The sequence below is a fragment of the Coenobita brevimanus genome, chromosome 8 (genome assembly GCF_032717465.1).
Source record: "Coenobita brevimanus isolate Jiangsu-jjx chromosome 8, ASM3271746v2, whole genome shotgun sequence".
Taxonomy (NCBI): domain Eukaryota; kingdom Metazoa; phylum Arthropoda; class Malacostraca; order Decapoda; family Coenobitidae; genus Coenobita; species Coenobita brevimanus.
In genome coordinates this window covers 42,961,548-42,982,860 of record NC_136961.1, presented here as the reverse complement: position 1 = coordinate 42,982,860, position 21,313 = coordinate 42,961,548, and the positions used below count along the sequence as shown (strand labels likewise).

At 41.2% G+C, this 21,313-nt stretch overlaps 1 protein-coding gene across 3 annotated transcripts in view; it reads right to left on the bottom strand.

Annotated features, from left to right (window-relative positions):
- Positions 1-2,400: 2,400 nt before the first annotated feature.
- The window catches only part of LOC145408199 (carbohydrate sulfotransferase 11-like), a 29,667-nt gene continuing 10,754 nt past the window's right edge, over positions 2,401-21,313 (bottom strand). For 2 of the 3 annotated variants that reach the window (XM_080278959.1, XM_080278954.1), the window contains exons 2-7: positions 19,555-20,034; positions 9,737-9,888; positions 8,412-8,577; positions 5,564-5,734; positions 3,717-3,922; positions 2,401-3,487 (exon numbers count right to left, since the gene is read on the bottom strand). In XM_080278959.1, coding sequence (XP_080135085.1) covers positions 3,178-3,487; positions 3,717-3,922; positions 5,564-5,734; positions 8,412-8,577; positions 9,737-9,888; positions 19,555-20,031 — 1,482 coding nt within the window. In that variant the 5' untranslated portion in view covers positions 20,032-20,034 and the 3' untranslated portion in view covers positions 2,401-3,177. The remainder of the gene's footprint in view (positions 3,488-3,716; positions 3,923-5,563; positions 5,735-8,411; positions 8,578-9,736; positions 9,889-19,554; positions 20,035-21,313) is intronic. The other variant, XM_080278966.1, reaches the window with a different exon arrangement.

The window sequence follows — 21,313 nt, the reverse complement described above, 5'->3', positions numbered from 1 at the left end:
TGTAATCACTTATATTACATTACAGTACTTTTACCCACATACACTTTCACAGAGCACTGAACAGCACATGGCACACTAAGGCACAGACACAATATCAACAGTGTAGGGAACCCTATGGGACAACCCTATAGGGGCAGCTGTCTACCTGCAGTTGATAGTTCTGCTCAGTCAGATGGACTGAGTTGAGCAACAACAGTGTTCTACTGTGCAGCCAGACTTCAGGTACTATTTCTTCCTTTATATTTGCATGTAGTAACTTTGTTACCTTTTCCACATCTAAATTACCAACAGTTTGGTCACTGTTTATGACGAAGCAACTGCCATAGACTGACCTTAACCTTCCGATTGTGCTTTTAACTGCCCCCTCTTTAATCTTGGGTGTTGGGCCCCACACTGGTTCAGCAGTGCTTTGGTGGTGTACAGAGAAGGGTTGAGGTGACATGACATAAATGAATGCTGTAAAAAGAGTTGAAAATCGGGAAGACAGCAGGCTGTGTTGAAATGATACAGAAATGATCAAATGTAATGGAGAGGTTAGCATGAAGTGCTTGGTGGAGAAAGCATGGGTAACTGAAGAAGGCCATGATTGTGCCCCTGTATAAAAATAGGTGACAAAGTGTGTGCAAAAGTTGCTGTGGCATAAGTTTGGTGAGAGTTGTAGAAATAATGAAGGAAATAAAATATATTGTATATCACATGGTTTGATGAATGATAAACAAATTGGCTGTAGAAGTGATAAGTAATGTGTGGCTCAGATATTTGCCATGAGACGTTGTGGTGAAGGCCTTGTAATATGGATTAAGTTATTTATGGCATTTCTGGATCTACAAGAAGAGTTCAGCAAAGTAAATGGAGAAGTACTGTGTTAAAGAAAGTGTTACTTATGCATGGTGTGGATGGAAAGCTGATAAATGCTGTTAAAACATTTTAAGATGGTAGTTAAGTCTGATCAGCTGATCAGGTCAGGTGCAGTAAAGAGATGGGTCCATTATGATTTGTCAGGTGTAAACCAGGTCTGCTGTTGGGCCCTGCTGTGGATGTCGCTGATTGCACTGTGCATTTGACCTTCTTGTAGTGTGATGCAGTGAAGAACTGTCCCTTCTCCCCTAGGGCTAAGATAAATTGTGTGTGGGTGAGTAAATTGGGAGTGTGTCTTTTTGTCTCGGCTACCTCTCTTTTTGGGAAGGAAGCAGCCTTGGTAGACAGGTAGATAGTAAAGTCTGTATAAGGGTAGATGGCTGGCCAAACAAGTGATTTGACATTAGTGGTGGAGCAAAGAAGGACGTGTGATGTGCTTGTGGCTGGGGTTTACAAGAGGTAAAACATAGAATAAAATGGTGGATGGAGGTTGACAATGAGTGGGAGAGGGTGGATTTGGTATGATGTATGCAGATGATGCTTTGATACTAGATACTGTAATAGTGAACAAGAGCTTTGCATACTGGTACAGGATTTTACTGATGTCAGTGAGTGTTGGGATTTGAAAGCAAATATAAAAGCGAGGTGGTTGTTAAGAGAAGTGACTCCTGGTGTGATGTTCTAGTCAGTGGAGAGAGTTGAACTGGTGAGAGAGCTTAAGTACCTGGATATAGTGATAGAAAAGAAAGGTACAGTAAACCCTCAATACACTGAAGCCTCTTTTAATGAATTTCAGTTTTAACGACCATCTTGAGCTGGCTGAACATTGTGTTCATTTAATGAATTTTGTTCAGTAAAAAAATGGATGTGCGGGAAGCACCGATGAGCGTGGCGTGCGCGCGCACACACACACACACACACACACACACAGCCTCTGGGTGACCAGCTCATGATAGGAGCCATAAATAGAGCATTGAGAAGAAAAGCCATTTAGACCTAGCTGTTTGTCATTGTGTACGACTGTATATCTGAATGACGCCATGACCTTTAGCAAAAGCCACAGCGCCTGGGAAATTACGAAACAGCATGGCGTTTGGCTTTAACAAACTATTGGCTGTACTGTCAAGGGCTTGGTACCAATTAGTTCGGTATATCGAGGGTGTGAAAAGGAAGTTGAGTGGAATAGGGAAGAAGAGTGACTAATGCTATGAAGGCTTTGATACAAAAGTGTTCTGAGTGTGGCAGTTGCAAGAGGATTACGTGAAGGAAATTTAGTGCCCACGTTATGATATGGATGTGGAACATGTGAAATACACCTGTCAGGTAGTCAGGATACGGGGGGCTTGAGGAGTGAGTATGTAGCCCATTCATTGGGCATGCTATTGATTAGGTCTCCCGATGTATTTCTTCTTCTTCGTCTTTTTTTTTTTTTTTTTTTTTTAATGCTTTCTGGATTCAACTACACCCAACCTTGGGTTGGTAAAAATAAGAATTATGATTATGATGCTGTATACAGTTTATAGCAATGCAACATATATATACTGTATGTAATATAATATGATTTATATAATTACAGTACCCAGTATTAGTTTTATTTGAATATACTGTATATAATAAATTCTGTCTCAATGCATGGGTGAGTTCTCCATCAAACAGTGAATGGCAGGTTACTAAGCCTGTAGCTGCCCTTCACTTGTATAGTAGTATCTCCCAGGTAAGTGGTAACCAGGTACCAGCTACCCCATACTATTTAATTATATCACAGAATACAAGAGCTCCTAAATTGCACAGTTGCTGCAATTTATTTGGCAGGTTCAAACTGAAGCCAAAAGGGATTGTTTCAGTTTTAAAGCAGTTTATAGCACTTTTAAGAGCATAATATGGCTTATGGAACTGATTAACCTGTTGCAGCCATCCATCCCCTCCATGTGCTCTAAATGTTTAGTGTAGCAGCCAAAACCAGCCTTGGTTTAGTATCATGATCGGATACTAGTCTAGTACAGCCTTCAGGTAAAATGACATGTACAGTAAACAAAATACAGTGCAAGATCACTTGTATGGTTGCATCTGTGTGTGTGTGTGTGTGCCTGAGGTAGTACAACTTTCCAGTGATTGCCAGACTTAAGTACTCATGCATCAAGGAACTTGTGTGGTGTAACATTGCTCACTATAATTGTATCTGGGCCTTGATTCAGCCCTAGTCTTTTAGTGACACAGTGCTTGGTATTTCAGTACTGACTCTGTTGTTAATTAAGTTATGGATATTGTAATGATAAGATAAAAGTTGATATAAAGGATATACAAGGACATTATCACATGCTATACAGGATTTTTTGCTGGTTGCTTCATTGTTTCATGTACAGGTATTGTCTTGTTTTTAGATTTCAAGAGGTGGTAATCTTTGGCACACTCCCTGTATGTCTCGGAACTATATTCATAAAGTTTGAAGTCTTTATAGTACTTGGCATAGAGATTATTGATTTGGCTCAAGGTGAGTTGACTGAAGTATGAACACGTCACTTCGCTTGTACGGTTCCCGATGGTTGGATTATCCCAGCGAGGCCCCACTTCCCCACTCCTGTTCAAGTACTCCAGCATCCATTTCCCCTCCACAGACAGTGATTCAAACCTGTGTCCACAAATAATGAAGAAATGGCCTATTATATCAGAATAATGTGTCAGTTAAATGTGTATCAAAATCATAATACTGTAGCTGATGTGGATTTTTTAAAAATAAGGAACAGTAATTAAAAAAAAATATATATATATCTTTAGTTATGTGATTATATATACCAGCACTGAATTATGACAGATATCTTCATTTAGAAAATGTATATCATAAATATGGCCAATTTTACCTTAGAATAAAGTCATAAGTCATGCTACACACAGCACACTGATTATGAATAGGTTTCCAATGCTCATCATCAAATTTAGCATCAATAACATAACCCACAAATTCTGGGAAGGTGGGTCCCACTGGATTGGCGTAGGGATTCTCGGGCATCACAACCAGGCGCCCGGCCTTTATCTTATTCCTCACTTGTGACTTCAGCAGCTGCAACTGAGAACAAAGGGAGAAGTTTGAAAACAGTTACACATAGTCACATGTAGAGAAAACACCCAAATAAAAGTGCTGTGTAATAGTAGTATAGAGTAACTCCAGTCTGTCTGGCTAAGCAGACCCATTAACTGCAGGCAAGCAGTTACATCTGCAGGGCTGTTCCAAGCAGTGAACTGATATTTCCTTGCAGTGAACAGCACCAACAGTGAGGTGTGGGGAAGAATGTGGAGATTTGGATCTTGGATGGACGCTGCATTAGCATCTCCACCTAGTTAACAGAGATATAATAATAGGCTCCACATTACTGTGTTTGGTTGTATGATTACCACCCAGTGCTGTAAATTGTTTTCTAGGTTACAGGAAACCATTAGGCTTGTCACTCAGCATTGGGCATGTCACTCAGTGTTGAGTCGCCTAAGGAAGAAGTATACAGCACTAGATCATGAGTGAATGATGTCACCATCACTTACCACATCATCATCATCATCATCATCTAATCCTGTGTTACCCCATGAGGAGCATAGGAGCCATGGACTAGGCAAAATGGTCCTGACATTTAAGATGAGACTGACCAGCCTCTCACATCCTTGAGTGGCATTATGTGAATAGTAAACCCCAACCACCCATTAGATATAAATCTACAAGGCTCAGTCTGGTTGGAGTGCCTTAATTACCCTCTAAATCTCCTGGTGCCATAATTTGATTATGTGGTTACCACTGAGCATAGTAAATGGTTTACTGTTGTACAGGAAACCGTTTAGCATGTCATTCAGTGTAGAGTCACCTGTAGCAGAAGGAAGAGGAAAGAAAGACAGAACAGGAAGGAAGGCGAGAGGAAAGGGCAGTCGCCCGAGAGCAACACTACATCGAGTGAGTGGATGCTAAGCACACCCACCTACCACGACAACAATAAAATGTGTGCAGTTACGGTGATGATGGTGGTAGGTGACGGCGATCATCATCCACTCACTTGATGGAATGCCACCTATTCTTCATTTGTCTTATCATTCTTTATTTCTCTGCATGCCCTGTCCTCTTACTTCTCCCATTCTTCATATCACTTTTCTTCTTCATTCCACTCAGGTGGCTCTACACAGTGACAAGCTTGGTGGTTTCCTGTAACCCAAGACATCATAATTATACAATACTGGGTGGCAACCATATAACCATGTAGTGGGATGATGTAGAACCAGGTAATGGGGTGATGTAGAGCCTTTATGGCACCCCAGTTAACTGGATACAGAGACAAATACAGCATCCATACAGGAACCAACCCACTATACCCATCCTTCTGCCCACTGCAAGGGAACATCGATTCACTGCATGGGACAGCTCAGCAGGGGTGACGGCATTCCTTTAGTTTATAAAATCTGTTCAGCCAGACAGACAAGAGTTATTCAACAAGGACATACAAGTTTTGCTGCTGCTATTTTTACAGAATGATTATAATGATATTTCTTTACTGTTGTGGGGAACTGGGTCAATTTTATTTGCACTGAACATCAGTATGAACTTAATACCTCACCAGTGGATACAGTAAATGCATTACATTCTTTAATGCTTAGTATTGCTGCACAATATGCAAACCACTTTTCATTTGCTCCCAAAGCATTATCCCTCCCATATACGTTTGCAGCTTACCTGTGGAGAATTGTAGATTGGAGAAAATTTTCTGTAATGATGTACCATTTTCTCTCCATAGCGCAGATAGTAGTAGGCTTTGCTTGCATGTTCAAACTTGTCACGGTAGCATGACACAAGTCGTTCAAAGGGGTGGCGCGCTACCATGAAGCGGATGGTGTCACTCGTTCGCTACAAGCAAATAAACAAAAAGGTAGAAAAATCATCACCACCACTTAAATATTACCACAGTTTTGAGAGAGAATGTTTGAAAGACAGGTAGATAATGTCAGGTTTAGAAGACTTATTGTAAATTTTTGAAATGTGATGCAGAGATCAGTTGCTGCAGTCTTGAAGGTGAAGCATGAGAAAATAATCAGAAGAGCTGTGGTCTTGCCTGAGACCACAGCTCAAATGAGCACACTGGTTTTATCTTTGCTGCATCCAGGCTACCCAAAACTATAGTCAACATGTCCTTGTTTTATGGGTCACCAGATTCTTCAGACAACTCCAGCATGGCATTGCACTGTATTTTTCCATCAAAAGGCATACTCCTTTACCTCATGCTGGCTCTTTTATAAACGTGCCTGGTGTTTCTCCTTTTTTACTCAAACATCCAGTTTCTTGCTCCTTGAACAGCTCCTTGAGTGCTCTCGCACAGACAGTGGTTCTTTGATAAAGCTAGCTTCTCTGTTTCCTCCAAGAAAATTGATCCTACTTAGCCCTTGCAGTCTAAGATCACAAACCACACCCACCATAAATACTCATGAACTCTCTTAGTTCTGTGATGGGCCATACAGTGATTCCTATATTTTGTAGGCTTTTCATACCTTAATATAGATCAATAAACAGTACTACTATGTGTGCCATCAGGTAACAGTAATCAGCCTTCCCATTTTGCCTTACACAGTATAGAAAAAAAAAAAAAAAAAAAATGTGTTGGTTTGTATTTAACTGAAGTTTTACGTAGGCTATATTTGGAATTTGGTTCAGTTAAATACTGCAACTGTAATATCAGTGAGAATGATCATGAAATTATGGCACTGAAGGTTAATCAGTCACTCTGTGGCTGTTGATGATGCAGTGCTCAATCATGGGAATATCATCCACTCATTCTTTAAGCTAATTAAATATGTCTTTGTGATTTGTAATTAACAGTGATGCACTTTTATACTAATGTTAAGTAAGCTAAACCTAGTTTTTCCCATTCATTGCTGAATTCCAGCCTTCCCTGTACAGTAATATGTCTAAAACGTTTGATTTTTTTCATAATGTTGTGGGTTTGAATCAAGAAAGTTCACAGTCAGTTATTCTGAAAAGGTAATTGTTCTTCCTCCCCTTCCTTTCATATTTCATTTCAGTATCTGTAATATGCCAGTGTCTAGAAACTTGTTAAAAAAAAGAAAAAAATGAAGACCTAGATAACCATGCTGACATAATCTAGAACAGGAGTGCAAAAGCACTGAGGGTAATGAAGCAAAAGATATCCTTTTTTGGATTATCTGGAACCAGTGATAGTTTGTTATACTGCAACTTGTCTAGATCAGGTGGGGGTGTTTATCAGATGGACCTAACTGTCAAAGAGCCTGAATGAGTTCATAAATGAAGCTGATAAATGTTGGCCTCTGGTAATTGATGTGGATCTGCAGTAACATTATGAAACCCAAGGATAATTCTGGTAGCTTAGGTAGAGGATGCCTTAATTAACAAACAAAGGAAGACAGGTTAATCACCAACAAGGGATGAAGGTGTAATAAATCTGAGTGGTACAATATTGTGAGCTAGACATCAGAGGGATGAACGGAGAAACAGTTTGGAAAAAGATTAGTCAGTAATACAGTACAGTATACCCTTTGCTGTCAGTGTAAATTTACTAAAGTTATATGGATATGTTTGTGTCTATATACTTTATGTTTGAGAGAAACAAAGAGAGGGAATCATAATACTAAATTGGTAATCCTGAAAAGGCAGGGTTAGATCTTAGTGTAACCAGGAAATACTGTTGGATTCATTATGATGAAACTAGGTCCATAAGGCCACAGATATTCCATAAAAACACATGCCAATACATCATACTGCATGAAAAAGCAGGTAGCATAAATCTGAGGTAGGTGGCACAGAGGACATTGAAAGTAAGGATTGCTGGGCCCTTGGGAATGGACTGACTATACTCCTTTTACTCTAACTTGGCCCAAAATTGCCATCTATTCATCTTGAATGTCGAGTTGTAATGACAGATTAACACAATATGATGCTGTTTATGAAGAAGTGTTATGACAAAGATGTAGAGCCATAATACAGTATGCCATTTTCTGACATTAAAGTACATGACAGGAGCTGCAAAAGGTAAAAAATTTGGGCTAGGTTAAGGTAAAAACAGTATAGCCTGAGCTCATAGCCAGATACAGCGTAGTCTATGCTCATAGCCAGGTACAGCATTGTCTATGCTCATAGCCAGATACGGCATAGGTTATACTGAGTACATTTATTTCATTGTTAGTAAGGTGAATAGCAAAGGATATGGTCTACCAAAGATTGATAGGTAGAAGTTGGCTCTCCTATTACATGGTAGTCCCATATCTGTGGGTATTGAAGACAGAATGCTACCTTTTTATTCCATGTATCATATACAGCTTGAAAAAGATGCATACCCACCACTGAGAGCTTGTATTGCAAGCAACCTCTTACCTTCAATAAAGGAGGAAGGAAGATTATATTTAGGACTTCCTTGCTCCCCAGATTCATGCTTCCAAAGGGGTCAAAGAAACCTGCTCAGGATTTCCTAACCCCACATGGGAAACTGAGTTTTACTGATGAGGATGATGCAAATGATTTGCCAATGTCTCGGATCCCTACAGTTCATACTTACTGAGTTAACTGACAAGCCATTGATTTTTGGGAAATACTGTCTGACTATTTTTTGTAAGTTTCCCTTCTTCATTTTTTCATTCCAGACTCCATTCAGTTGGAGGAGGGTGATGGTCCAGGAAGTGCTGGCAGCCTTATACACTGGGCAGAATGTCAGGTGGTTCTTCCTGCAGGTGTGAGGTAAAGGAATTTATTAACTCCTTGAGTCCAGTTGATGTTCTTTTATGTTAGTTCTTGCTGCCCCTAAACAATTTTTGTTCAACTAAAGAATAACCATGTCATGCATTATTTTTTTTACCTTCCAGTTTAAAAAGTCAATCCCAGGCTTACTGAGATCACCTGGAGTTGGCAAGAATAAAGTGAAAAAGACATCCTTGGGGTCAGTGGAAAATTCTTAAACTAACATGTCATGGACAAAAAAATAAAAATAAAAGTGCAGTACTATTTGACACCACAGATGATGTCTGTTAGAAAATTCTCAGTAATTTTACCTCATGTTCATAAACTTGCTTGTGACACTTCTGAATTGGTATTATTATATGCATGCACATTCATCTAATTATGGATTATTCTTAGGCTATCCAGTGCTAAATTTATCTTTTGCATGTTATCGGACCCCTCCTGTGCAATACTTTTTTAATACTTTTTAATTGGATAAGTTTTGTTAAACTTCAGTAATCCTAGCGTGTCTCCCCTGAATTCTTTTAACTAATTGATGATAACGATAACAGGATGCCAGGCCAAAATTAGGCTATATGAATTTATTAAAACTAAAATGGAAGTAAATGATGTATGTACAGGCAAAAGGAATGAGTGACAAGTGATGTAAAAGGGGATATTGTATGTATGCATGCACTATCAACTGGGGTATGTGGACTGAATGCATGTCTGGCTCAAGGAAGCTTCTCTTTCAGCCATTGGCCTATGAAGTATAAGTTACAAAAGGACAAAAATGAGTCAAGTTAAAGTAAAAAGAGTATAGTTATGAATCCCAGATATGTAAAAGTATTACAGGACAAAGTTATACCACGATAAGTGACAATGAAGGAGTGATAAACTTTTGGGGGGAAATGGTGCTGCTCTAGTCCTTGATGAATATATGACCCCAAGCACTGAGTGGCCCAGCCATATTATATATTGTTAGAAATGATAAAGTTCTGAGACCTATTTTGCTTTGAAATAATGCAGGATGTGTGAATGTTGAACTGTTTATAGTGGGTGCAACTTTAATATTCAATTAACACCATACTGTTTTCTTCAGATAAGAGTGAGCCACAAGATGCTGAGAGTGTTCCAAACAGCAGCTGCAGCTCCTCACAAGTTCACCTGTCAAAAATAAAGTCCTTGGCGGTGAGAAGTGTGACGGGAGGGCTGCCAGGACCAGCCCTGAGGTCTGCACTGTTGGCAGGGAGTTTAAGGCAGGAGGCAATGATGTGATCGACCCGCCTCTGCTGCTCCCTTAGGAACTCCCACAAACCCTGCACCAGTCCACCATAAAGTATGTTAAAAGTGGGTCGTCAAACCATTTCTATTTGTTTACCAACTGTCAGTAATTATGCATTTAAAATTTATAGTTGTGGCAAAAAATACAGGATATCCATTGTCACAGTTAATTTACAGCATTGAACTAGAACCTTCCTCAGTAAAGTGAAAATAGGTTTAGACATTTTCAAAAGTGTGTTGCCTTTTGTCATTCACTATTTCCATATACTTGTTGCAGGAACAAAATAATAGCACTGGTGAATAATGAGTTTCTGGTCTCCTTGGACACCCCTCCTCCTCCCACATTATCCTCCACTATATTGATGAATCACCACAGGGATATCAGCAGTGCAGTAAATTATTATTATTATTATTATTATTATTATTATTATTATTTGTCCAATGTAAATAGAAGAAGTATTTTGTTAAGGTTCCTTTGCTACTTGTAATGTTGATTGACCCCTTTATTTCCCCCAGTGTGCAGAATGTTTTGTGTGAACAAATTGTGATATTGTGCAACACATCCTACCTTATGAGGGCTGCCTGTGTGGTCACCTGCTAAGGGAAAGAGGTAAGTGCACCTTTACTTGTGTTTTCAACAGTGCAGCACTGAAGCAGATTATTTCCCTCCTTCTGATCTGGGGTACATATGAGCAGCATATACAGTATACTTCTGAGAGGGACTCGCCTCAGAAAAAATTCTTCAGACTGTAGGGAGAAGTGGTTATGGAGTGGATGGTCAGTGGGCTGGGGACTGGGTTTCCAGATTCAGTCCCCAGTTTTTGCCAGAAACACTTTGTGAAATTATTATATTTATCGTGGTCACATTTCTACCCTCCACCAGCCTACTTGTTGACACGTAGGGATCACATATGGGTTGTTTATATGGTCATCACCCAGCGTTGTAAATGGTTTCCTAGCAAACAAGAAACCTTTAGGCTTGTCACTCAGTGTAAAGTCTTGTGAAAAGGAAAGAGGAGTAATAAAAAGTGATCATTCCTGTCACTTATTACTCCTCTTTCCTTTTCAGGTGGTTTTACATTTAGTGACAAACCTGATAGTTTCCTGTATGTTAGGAAACCACTTATAGCGCTGGGCAGTAACCATATAACCAACCCATATGTGTTCCCTACATGTCAACAAGTGGGTTGGCGGAGGGTTAGTGCCCCTTCCCTTAAAACAAGTAACTCAAAGACAAACAGCCACTCCTTATGGGATTCTGGTGTCTGACAATATATAGATAGACATTTCATCCTTATGGCCCCAGTGATATGCCATGGACTCCATCCCCTTCTTTAAATAAATTTAGTTTCATAATACAAGACCTGAGTGTGATATCCTTAGCATGTGACAGCAGAGTTGATGATGAATACAGTAAACTCTTAATTATCCGTCGGCACAGTATCCAGCCCAACGCAATGTCCGGCACAACTCTTGTGGCTCTACCAAAGCAAAATTCGGCAGTTTTTATGCAACATCCAGTGCTAAAATGAGATGTAACTGGCAGTCCATTGCAATATCCAGTGTTGAGGGGTCTCAGTTGACTTGTAAGCGGTAGCCAACTGGTGCCAGGGGAAATCCCAAAACTCAAGTGCCAATGAAAACACCTGCTACGGCCAGCCAATCATAATCTGTCGTGGGCATGGCTTACCTGGCTCACCAAGAATACCCATATGCTCACACTCTTGACCGTGGATGTTGTAGAGTCAAGATGTGTCTCTGTGCTCCAGCTCTTCCGACAATGCTGTCGCAAAACCCTGGTGCTTTGATTAACTTTGTTGCGTCCTATGTTCAAGTTACTGTACTGTTTTGTATTGCAAAGCTAATGGCCTGGCCTGTCAGTGCTCTTGTCCTAATGCATTGTTGTGATTGTTAAACTACCCTTGTGCTGTATTGTGTACTGTACTGCTTACAAGTGCGAACCACCCAGTGCTGTTTCCCCCCATCAGTGCCAACACTTAGTGAGCACATACAGTAGTACACTATGTACAGCTCTTTATTAATGTACTGTATCATTACTGTGTTTTAAATGCTTAGTTTTCATCTTTTACTCATGGTAAAGTTTTTAGAATAGATGGTAGAGATGGATAGAATCACAATATCTGGCTCAAAGTCGAATGTTGCACCGGATATGCAACATCCAGTGTTTTACTTAAACTTGCATAAGGCTTGGCCAAATTCTATCTATCTATAGCCCGATGCCCTAATCCCGCAAAGGGTGGCTGCAGACAAAACGCCTCCAAGTCACTCTGTCACCCACCATTTGACTCCCCTCCCCCCAACTCACCCCCCCCTCCCTCATATATCTCTCAACTCCATCCCTCCACCTCATCCTCGGTCTACCCCTCCCTCTCCCTCCCTCCACCTCACCTACATACACCCTCTTAGTCAGTTTTTCATTCTCCATTCTCTCCACATGTCCAAACCACCTTAGTGTATTTCTCCTAATCTTTTCAACCACATCCACATCTACCCCACAACGTTCCTTCACTTCTTCATTTGTCAACCTGTCCCTCCACGTCACTCCACATGCTCCTCTCAAGTAACTCATTTCCACTGCTCTCACTCTTGACTTGTTCCCCTCTTGCAAGGTCCACGCCTCGCTTCCATACGTCAGGGTAGTGATCACAATACCATCATGCAGTGACTTCTTAACTTCCATACTCACCTCCCTATTTCTCATCACTGCTTTCAGTGTACCAACAACCTTTCTTCCCTGCTGTACCCTTTCACGTACTTCATCCCCCAAAGTTCCATCCTTACTCATCACACTACCCAAGTACTTGAATGCACTCACATTCTCCATATCCTCACCATCCAACCTCACTGCACACTCTGTGACTTCATTCCTCTCAAACACCATAACTTTACTTTTGTTTACATTAACTTTCAGCTTCCTCTTCCTACACACTGTCCCAAATTCATTCACCAAACCTTGCAACTCCCATTCATCTTCACTCAACAATACTGTATCATCAGCAAACAGCAACACTGGAAGCTTCCAAATCTCACCCTCATTCATTAGGGCCACCCCCACATCCACTGCCCTACCTTGCACCTCCTTTACAACCCCATCTATATATATATTAAACAGCCATGGAGACATCACACACCCCTGTTTCAGTCCCACATTGAGATCAAAGAACTCACTCAGCTCACTATCCACTCGCACCGTAGCCCTAGCTCCCTCGTACATACTCTTCACAGCACTCAACAATTTCCCCTCCACTCGATATATTCTTAATACCTTCCACATACCTTGCCTATCTATTCTGTCATAAGCTTTCTCCAAGTCCATGAAGGCAGCGTACACTTTCCTTCCCTTCTCTAGATACTTCTCCACTAAACATCTTAGAACAAATATCTGATCTACACACCCTTTTCCCTTCCTAAATCCCCCTTGTTCTTCTCCAACTAGCTCCTCTGTCATATGCCTAACCCTATCAATGAGTATTCTACCATATATTTTACCAGTCACACTAAGAAGGCAAATACCCCTATGGTTACCACATACTTCTCTCTCCCCTTTCCCTTTGTACAGAGGAACAATTATACCTGATTTCCAGTCCTCTGGAACCCTTCCCTCTTCCCAAGCCAACCTACACAACTTCCATATCCACTCCACAACAATCTCACCCCCATACCTAAGCATTTCACCACACACTCCATCAATTCCTGGGGCCTTTCCCAGCTTAATCTTCTTCATCACTTCCACTACTTCCGACTACTGATCTCTTCCTCCCTCCTCCCATCTCTTCTTCTCCCAGCCATTCCCCAACCACTTATACTCACACTGCTCTCACTCTCTACATTCAACAAATCCTCAAAGTGCTCCTTCCATCTCCTCAATTTCTCTCTCTTCTCCACCAACAATCTATTATTCCTATCTTTCACTGCCCTACTATTTCCCCTTTCACACTGCCTTACTTTCTTTACCTCCTTCCAAAACAATTTCTTACCCTCCCTCCATTTCACACTCAGATTCCTCCCAAACTCTTCATCCACTTTCTTCTTACTCTCCAAATTACAACGGATAATTGAGAGTTTACTGTATTAGTACCCAATGCCAGGTATGATGTGAGGGTTGTGGGCATCAACCCGCTTTTCATTATGTTGTATGTGGATTTCAGAAACAGGTTTCCTAGTATATGTACAGTACAGTATTATAAAGGCATTCATCGTGTGTGTGTGTGGGGCGGGGGAAGGGCGAGAAGGAAGGTGGGAAGGGTATGTCAATGAAGTACCAGTAAATATGTACCATGAATGTATATGTAGTCTATAAATACTGTATGTAATTGCAGAAAATAAAGGGTGAGTGAGAGAGAGGGAAATAAAATACAGTGTGTGTGTGTGTATATATATATATATATATATATATATATATATATATATATATATATATATATATAATCTATCTATCTATCTATCTATCTATTTGTCTCTCTCTCTCTCTCTCTCTCTCTCTCTCTCTCTCTCTCTAAACACACACACGTGTCTGCGAGATGTGGGTGGCTTGGCTTGGTAGGTGATATATGCAATTTACTTACCCCACACACCCCAACCCCCCACAAACACGCCTACTAATGGAGTTGACAGAATGGCGGGTGGGAGTGGGGGTGGATAAGAATGGGGAGTGGGGGTGGGGAAGGTTGGGGAGTGGGGGCGGGGAAGGGTGGGGAGTGGGGATGGGGAAGGGTGGGGAGTGGGGGATGAGGATGGGGTGGAATGCTGGCGTGAGTAAGAGCGACAGCATTAGCCATTTTACCTGTTTCGGGCAAGCAGGTGTGTGAAGGCACCTAACCTTAACACTGCCATGACGCCACTTTTTGTGCTTTCCTTATCATGCTATTATGTTCAACTTAAGGGAAAATTTTCGTAGTGGAGAGGTTAGAGCTAGCCTCCGTTAACTCCTTCAGTACGAGTGTTAATTAAATGATAGTTGCCCAAAAATTTTACAAGTAAAAAAAAAATGGGCGGGACTTAATTTTCACTGGAATGACATCTGTTACTGTTTGTTCAACCTTCAAGCGATTTTATTCATCGCAAGGAAAGCTGAATTGGAGTGAACAGAACCAGGAAGTTCCTTAACACCACTTCCTAAGCGATTTATTTGACATATTACACCTTACTTTCCTCTTTTGTGCTATATAAATCATTCTAGTATCGCCATACTCTGCATAAAGAACGCACAAAAAAACATTAACAAGCAATATCCAAAAACAAATCGCAAAGGAACAGGTGTTGGGAAGCTTCCTTAACTGACGAGAATACTGACTTTGATTGAGCCTTCATTAACCCCTTCTCGAGAAACGTTCCTTAATTTGAGTTAAATTGTCTTGAGGTAAAAAGAATAAGATGTTCAGAACGTCATTGTATTTAAGGGTTTAACTTAACTATCTAAGGTTTTGACTTGCAAGTTTAATGTGTGTGTGTGTGTGTGTGTGTGTGTGTGTGTGTGTGTGTGTGTGTGTGTGTGAAAGAACCTTATCCTTTATCTGTGTATACAGGTATATGTGATAAAGCCGTTTTTATTATAAACTAAGAGTACTTATGCAACTGGTCCGTCAGAATCTTTTTTTTTTTTTTTTTTTTTTTTAATACAAGGAAGAATGAACCGAAAACCAGGATCCCACAAATTGTTCTCTCCAAAAAAAAAAAAAAAAAAAATCAAGATCCGTTCATTTTGAGATTCCTGGGCACGAAACTAGTCAGTCGTAACCAGAAATAAATCAGTTAGGAAGAGGTGTTAGGGAGCCTCCTCAACTACAGAATACGAGCCCTTTCCAAACCTCTTCACTTCGAAAAGTCTCTCATAAGCCGAGTATAATTGTCCAGAAGTAATGATAATGATAATAATAATAATAATAATGCGTTCTGGGACTGAAGTGCGTTTAGCGGGTGTCTCCACGTATATTTTGCCACGAGATGTAACTATGATTTGTGTTGGTTGTAGGTAAAAGTGTGGTGGTGGATGGGTGGGTGGGTGGGAATAGCAGTGGTGGTGGTAGGATTAGCAGGTGTGGTTGCATGATGACTGTGTGTGTGTGAGAGAGAGAGAGAGAGAGAGAGCTTGCATGAGTGCGTGCGCGTGTAGGCTACAATCGGAATCATAAGTTCGTGAGCGTTAGACCCAAGGTTATTAAAGTGGTTGCTGCTGACAAGCGAATGGCCTTTAACTTTCACATTCTCCCATCATTTCCTCCCCCTCCCCCTTCATCCACTACCTCCTCCTCCTCCTGCTCATCATCATCATCACCATCATTTGGGGGAAATTACTAGAGGTCTGGAAGATTATATTACGATAAAATTAGCTTATAAACATTTAACAGCAGTGTAAATAAGGAAACACTGGACATATTTTAGTGGTCAGTCACGCGCTAAGACCAATAATATTGCAAGTTTATTGGGAAACACTCGTTTCATCCACACATTTATTTACTTATTTTTTTTTTTAATTCACAGATTTGGCTGTTTCTTCTTTACGTAAAAAAAAAAAAAAAATCAGTGGGAAAACGGAAAATAGCACTTATCTGAATTCCCAGTCTACGAAAGTGTGTTAGCATACCGTACCTCTTGTGCTGTTTGTCGCGGAGTTTCGTTCATTTAAAAGAAAATTTGGTGATAGCCATAGCAAAATGCCTTAGTATCTCAGAACACGGAAAGCCTCAAAAGCTTCACTTGATACTATTTTACCACTGTACTGAAATCCCTTATTTTTACCCCCGTTTTATGAGTGTAAAGGAGAGTGTCGAGTCGAGCGCAAAATTAAGTTGGTGAGTTCCCATCCCCTCCCACTCACATATTTAATGTTAGCGTTTTTTCCAGCTTTTTTTTTTTTTTTTTTTTTTTTCACATTGGAGTCTAAGATATACGAAAAAAATATATGTTTATGGATTTCAAGAGCACATTTTTCCGTATAAGTTTCAAATAAAGTTCATGAAGTAGACTTGCTCACTTGGTATTATTATTATTATTATCATCCATAATTATGATGAGGTGGCGCGGTGATAGTGGGGAGCAGGTGGAAGGAGAAAGCAGGGAGGTAAATGACCAGCACTCTTTTGTCGGTGAAATATGAATTTTCACAAGTCAAGGATTATACCAAGGCCTCCATTTTTTTTCTTTACTTTCAGGTAATGCAGACAAAAATAATATTGCTTATGTTCCCATATGCAATAGGTGCAGTGTCGCGAGGCCGGACTTCGAGGTTGACTCCAGTTATTGGTTTCTGATATGAGCTTTTAATTTTATGTCCTGCTAAAAATGCCCTCTATGCGAAGGAAGTATTGTTCCTGCAGGGAGTTACAAGTAAATATGAGATGAGTGGTGGCGGAGGTGTCAAAGATCAGTTCACTACTTCCTTTATTAAAAAAAAGAAAAAAAAAAGAAAGTCATTAGTTGAATTATCAGTGCATTTCTTATTTGTAACAGTAGATACGGACCACCTTTGCTTTGATGTACCAGGATTGTGTATTTTCATATCGTACTAACCAGCAGCGTATGTAACTATTTTTTTTTAGCCAGATAAGTAAAATAGGTAGTTAGTAATAGCTAGTGTTAATTTATTGTTACAGCTCGGTATTCCAGGTGGAGAGCTGGCAATTTTAAGGGAAGGTAGAGTAAAAAGAGGTAAAGTTGTGGAAGGGTTAATGAAGACTAACCCCTTCATTTTGAGAGTGTATCGTAATGTGAATAAAACTGTATGTAGATCGCAATGATGTGTTAAAAAATGCATTACTAGACTGACTTAGCTTCGATAAATATGATTGTCTAGTGACTAATGTTCTGTCATAGCATCGTGAAAGAACTATCAGGAGTGTGTTATACATAAGCCTTCACATATATCAGCCCACATGCCTTCACCCCATCCCCTCTCTACCCACCTCCATATATCTCTTTTTATGAGTCACCTTCCCTTGTCACCCCTTCCCCTGCCCCCCCTTCCCCTTACTCCCTTCATCATTCGCCCCAATCATCACCCCCACCTACCCTCACTCCGTTCCATTCCTATCCCCTCCCTATCACTCTGTCTCCCCTTTGCTCCCTTCCCCCCCCCTTCTACCTTTTCCCTCTCTCCCACTCCCCCTATCCCTCACTCCTTTCCTCACTCATATTCACCCACTTTTCCACGCCCTCATCCTCTACACATCCCCACACACTCACCCCAACCCTCCCCAATAACCCCCACACCCACACCCACTCAGCTGCACTGCTCTTACCCCCCCCCCACACACACACACATTAGCTACGGGTTGTAATGAAGCGAGGTGAGGCGGGTCATAGTGAAGACATTTTCACGCCTGCACTTTTATTCCCCAAGCATTATTAAGGAGTCATGAGGCACCTAGCAGACACACACGCTTTCATGTCATTCTTCCTCAGGATTAACGGCTGGGGTCTGTGTGGTCGCGGGTTCGATCCTACTTGTTGGGGAAGAATTTGTGAGTTAATTCGATACACCATGTTCACTTCAGTTTCAAATGGCTCCAGCACTTCCCAAAACACATACACCGCTAACACCGTAACACCAGATCTGAACGTGATACCGCCGGTGCGTGATACTAGAGACGGCAGGTACTAGTGTCCAGGTGCCAGGTGATTTGTGAGGCCTGAGGATCAGCTCTTAGTTGGTATGTCGTATAGGTGAACCACTGGACACTGGGAAGGGACCTCATTTCTTCGGTGTTTAATGCATCAACATCATCATGACAATTGTATTTCCCTGTAGCGAATGGTGTGGGCAGTCTCCAGAAACAGAATTGAAACGCACACTTACAAAAGAAAATGAAACGTACAATTAAAAAGGAAAATGAAACACACACACACACACACACACACACACACACACACACACACACACACACACACACACACACACACACACACACACACACACACACACACACACACACGCACGCACGCATTGTTCTAGTTGGCAGGGTCGCATATGGTGGACATGCGGTGGAAAATTTGTAAAAGCTTTTATTTTTGGTGTATTCAGTGGTGCAGGCGGAACTGAGCCAGATGCACGAGAGAGAGAGAGAGAGAGAGAGATTAGGAGTTTTGCTGCATACATAAATACAGAGAATGTCAATAATTTAGTAAATACGGTAGACACGCTAACCAAGTCTGTGGCTTTAAGAGGTTGGTGGAAGATTGTACGGTAGGCACTTGGAATCGCTCTTTCACTCAATTTTTATTTTATTGACAGTATTTATTAATTTCTTGGCTGGACACAGTGCTTCTTAGTAGACTAGTGCGTCCTCCCTCTCCCCCATGTTTCTCTTTATATTTTATTTATTTTTAGATCCGCTACTTGTTCCATTCATACATTAAAGTTTTCAGAATTTTGGACTACTCAATAGGCCTAACGATCCTCCCTAAAACTGTGTTTCATAATGGCGAGTGGAAGCCATTCAGTCAGCTTTCTGGTGGAAAGGATTGGTGAAACTCTTACCATATATCTGTGTACATAATAGTATTCACCCATCTTTGTGCTTCCTCAGTTGTTTTACCTCCATAACTGCCAAGTTTTGCCGATTCACACATTTTCATACCATATCCACCTATTTTTTTTTTCTTTATATCATGCCTTCTACCCATCTAACGGTAGCAACAATAAGACACAGACCAGGATGCCTTAACATGAAACTGAGACTCACCGAAGTGTTTGAGAAAGTGAGGGCTCGCTCCTTCAGGACTTGTGGGGAATATTTATCATTGGAGATGCTGATGGGAGGCTTAGGTTTGTTATTTCTCCCCTTGCCCTTCGATCCAGGCTTAGCGTTGATCTTCTGCACCTCTACCCAGTCCTCAGGGGTGTAATCTTGAACGTAGGCGGTCAGGTCGCTGGTCATGTCACCCTCGGACTTAACGTTCCTCTCGCTCTCCTCTAATAGTTCCTCCAAGGGTGACTTCTTGGCGTTAGGAGGGGTAGTGGGCGGCGACTTAATATCATCCAACTTAACCATCAGGGCGGTGGGTTCGTAGGCGGGGGCGGGGGCAGGGGCGGGCGAGATGGGGAGTTGCAGCCGTGGGTTGCTTGGTGTAAGTGGCAGGCTGAAGAATAGTGCAGCCAACGCCAGCACCGCCGTCAGAGCAGCCACTCCCCGCAGGCGGTGACGTAGCAACTTCATCATATTCTGTAATGGAGCCAGGCATTAGCATTACATATACAGGGGCAGATGAGAGGCGATACAAACCATATATAGAGTCATCATCATCATCAGGAAGAAGTGCAAGGTAAGCTTCTATGCTGACAGGAATATGCACCAAATTTGTCTGGGTTAGAATGTGCTTTGATGCCGCAGTCTTGGGGTATTAATGATGTGGAAGTGCAGATTTAGCGAACAGGACGTGGACTGATGCGTGTGCTTGTTCCATTAAGGGTGACTGTGTGTGTGTGTGTGTGTGTGTGTGTGTGTGTGTGTGTGTGTGTGTGTGTGAGAGAGAGAGAGGGGGGGAGTGGAGGGGGGAGAGGAAAGGAGAGGAGAGAGAACAACTACATAAACTCATGCTATCAAAACTTCCACTCCAACACGAGAAAAATCATTTGTTTTGCCAGGAGCCCAAACAACAGTGCGCGTTGGTTATTAGGCTAAGTGGCGGCGGGCATTAAGTGAAGCATATAAAGTGGCTAAGTTTACCACGATCGACCTCAGACTCTCACCTATATAACTTCACGATAAATGACACTTTCTCTACGTGACCTGTGTGATTTGTTCGGTGTAAGGTATAGTTAGTCAGGCCTTCGATGGAATTGGGTCTGGTAAGGTATATTTTTGATCCTGTTAAGATTACTGGATTCTGTTTAGGAGGGACAGTGAGTTGTGAAAGAGTTATGGTCGGTTGTGAAAGGGTTATGGAGGGTTGTGAAGGGGTTATGGTGGGTTGTGAATGGGCTGATATAGACGTCGGTTGTGAGTTAATGGAGACTACTTTTAACTTTATCACTACATTTTTTTTTCTCCAAAGCGTCATGGAATCCCGTGGAGAAAACAGGACCATAAATAATACGTCACAAATAATATGTCCTTTGCATTAAAGCATGATATATTTTAAGATTGCCTCACTGTCGTAACTGTGATTTGTTTTATGCAGGAGGGATGAGAAAAAGAGTGTATTAACTTGCTATCACGCTAGGAAATGGATTGTAAGCTTTTGAATCTCCGTCCAATCTTTTAGAATGCTTTGGACGTCGTAGTGCACGCAAGAGTGACGGTATTTCTTTTGTCGACGGTTGCTGCGTTAAAGGTGTGTGAGTAGTTTTCTTTTTTCTGCTTTTTTCCGTGCTCTAAATCCATACCGAGTTTATGAGTTTCACACGGGGCTTGACTATATCCCACATTGGATCCCGCATTCTCGTTAACTCAGGAGGGTCTCTAGCACTTGTTTATTATTATTTTTTTAAATCTAGTACGA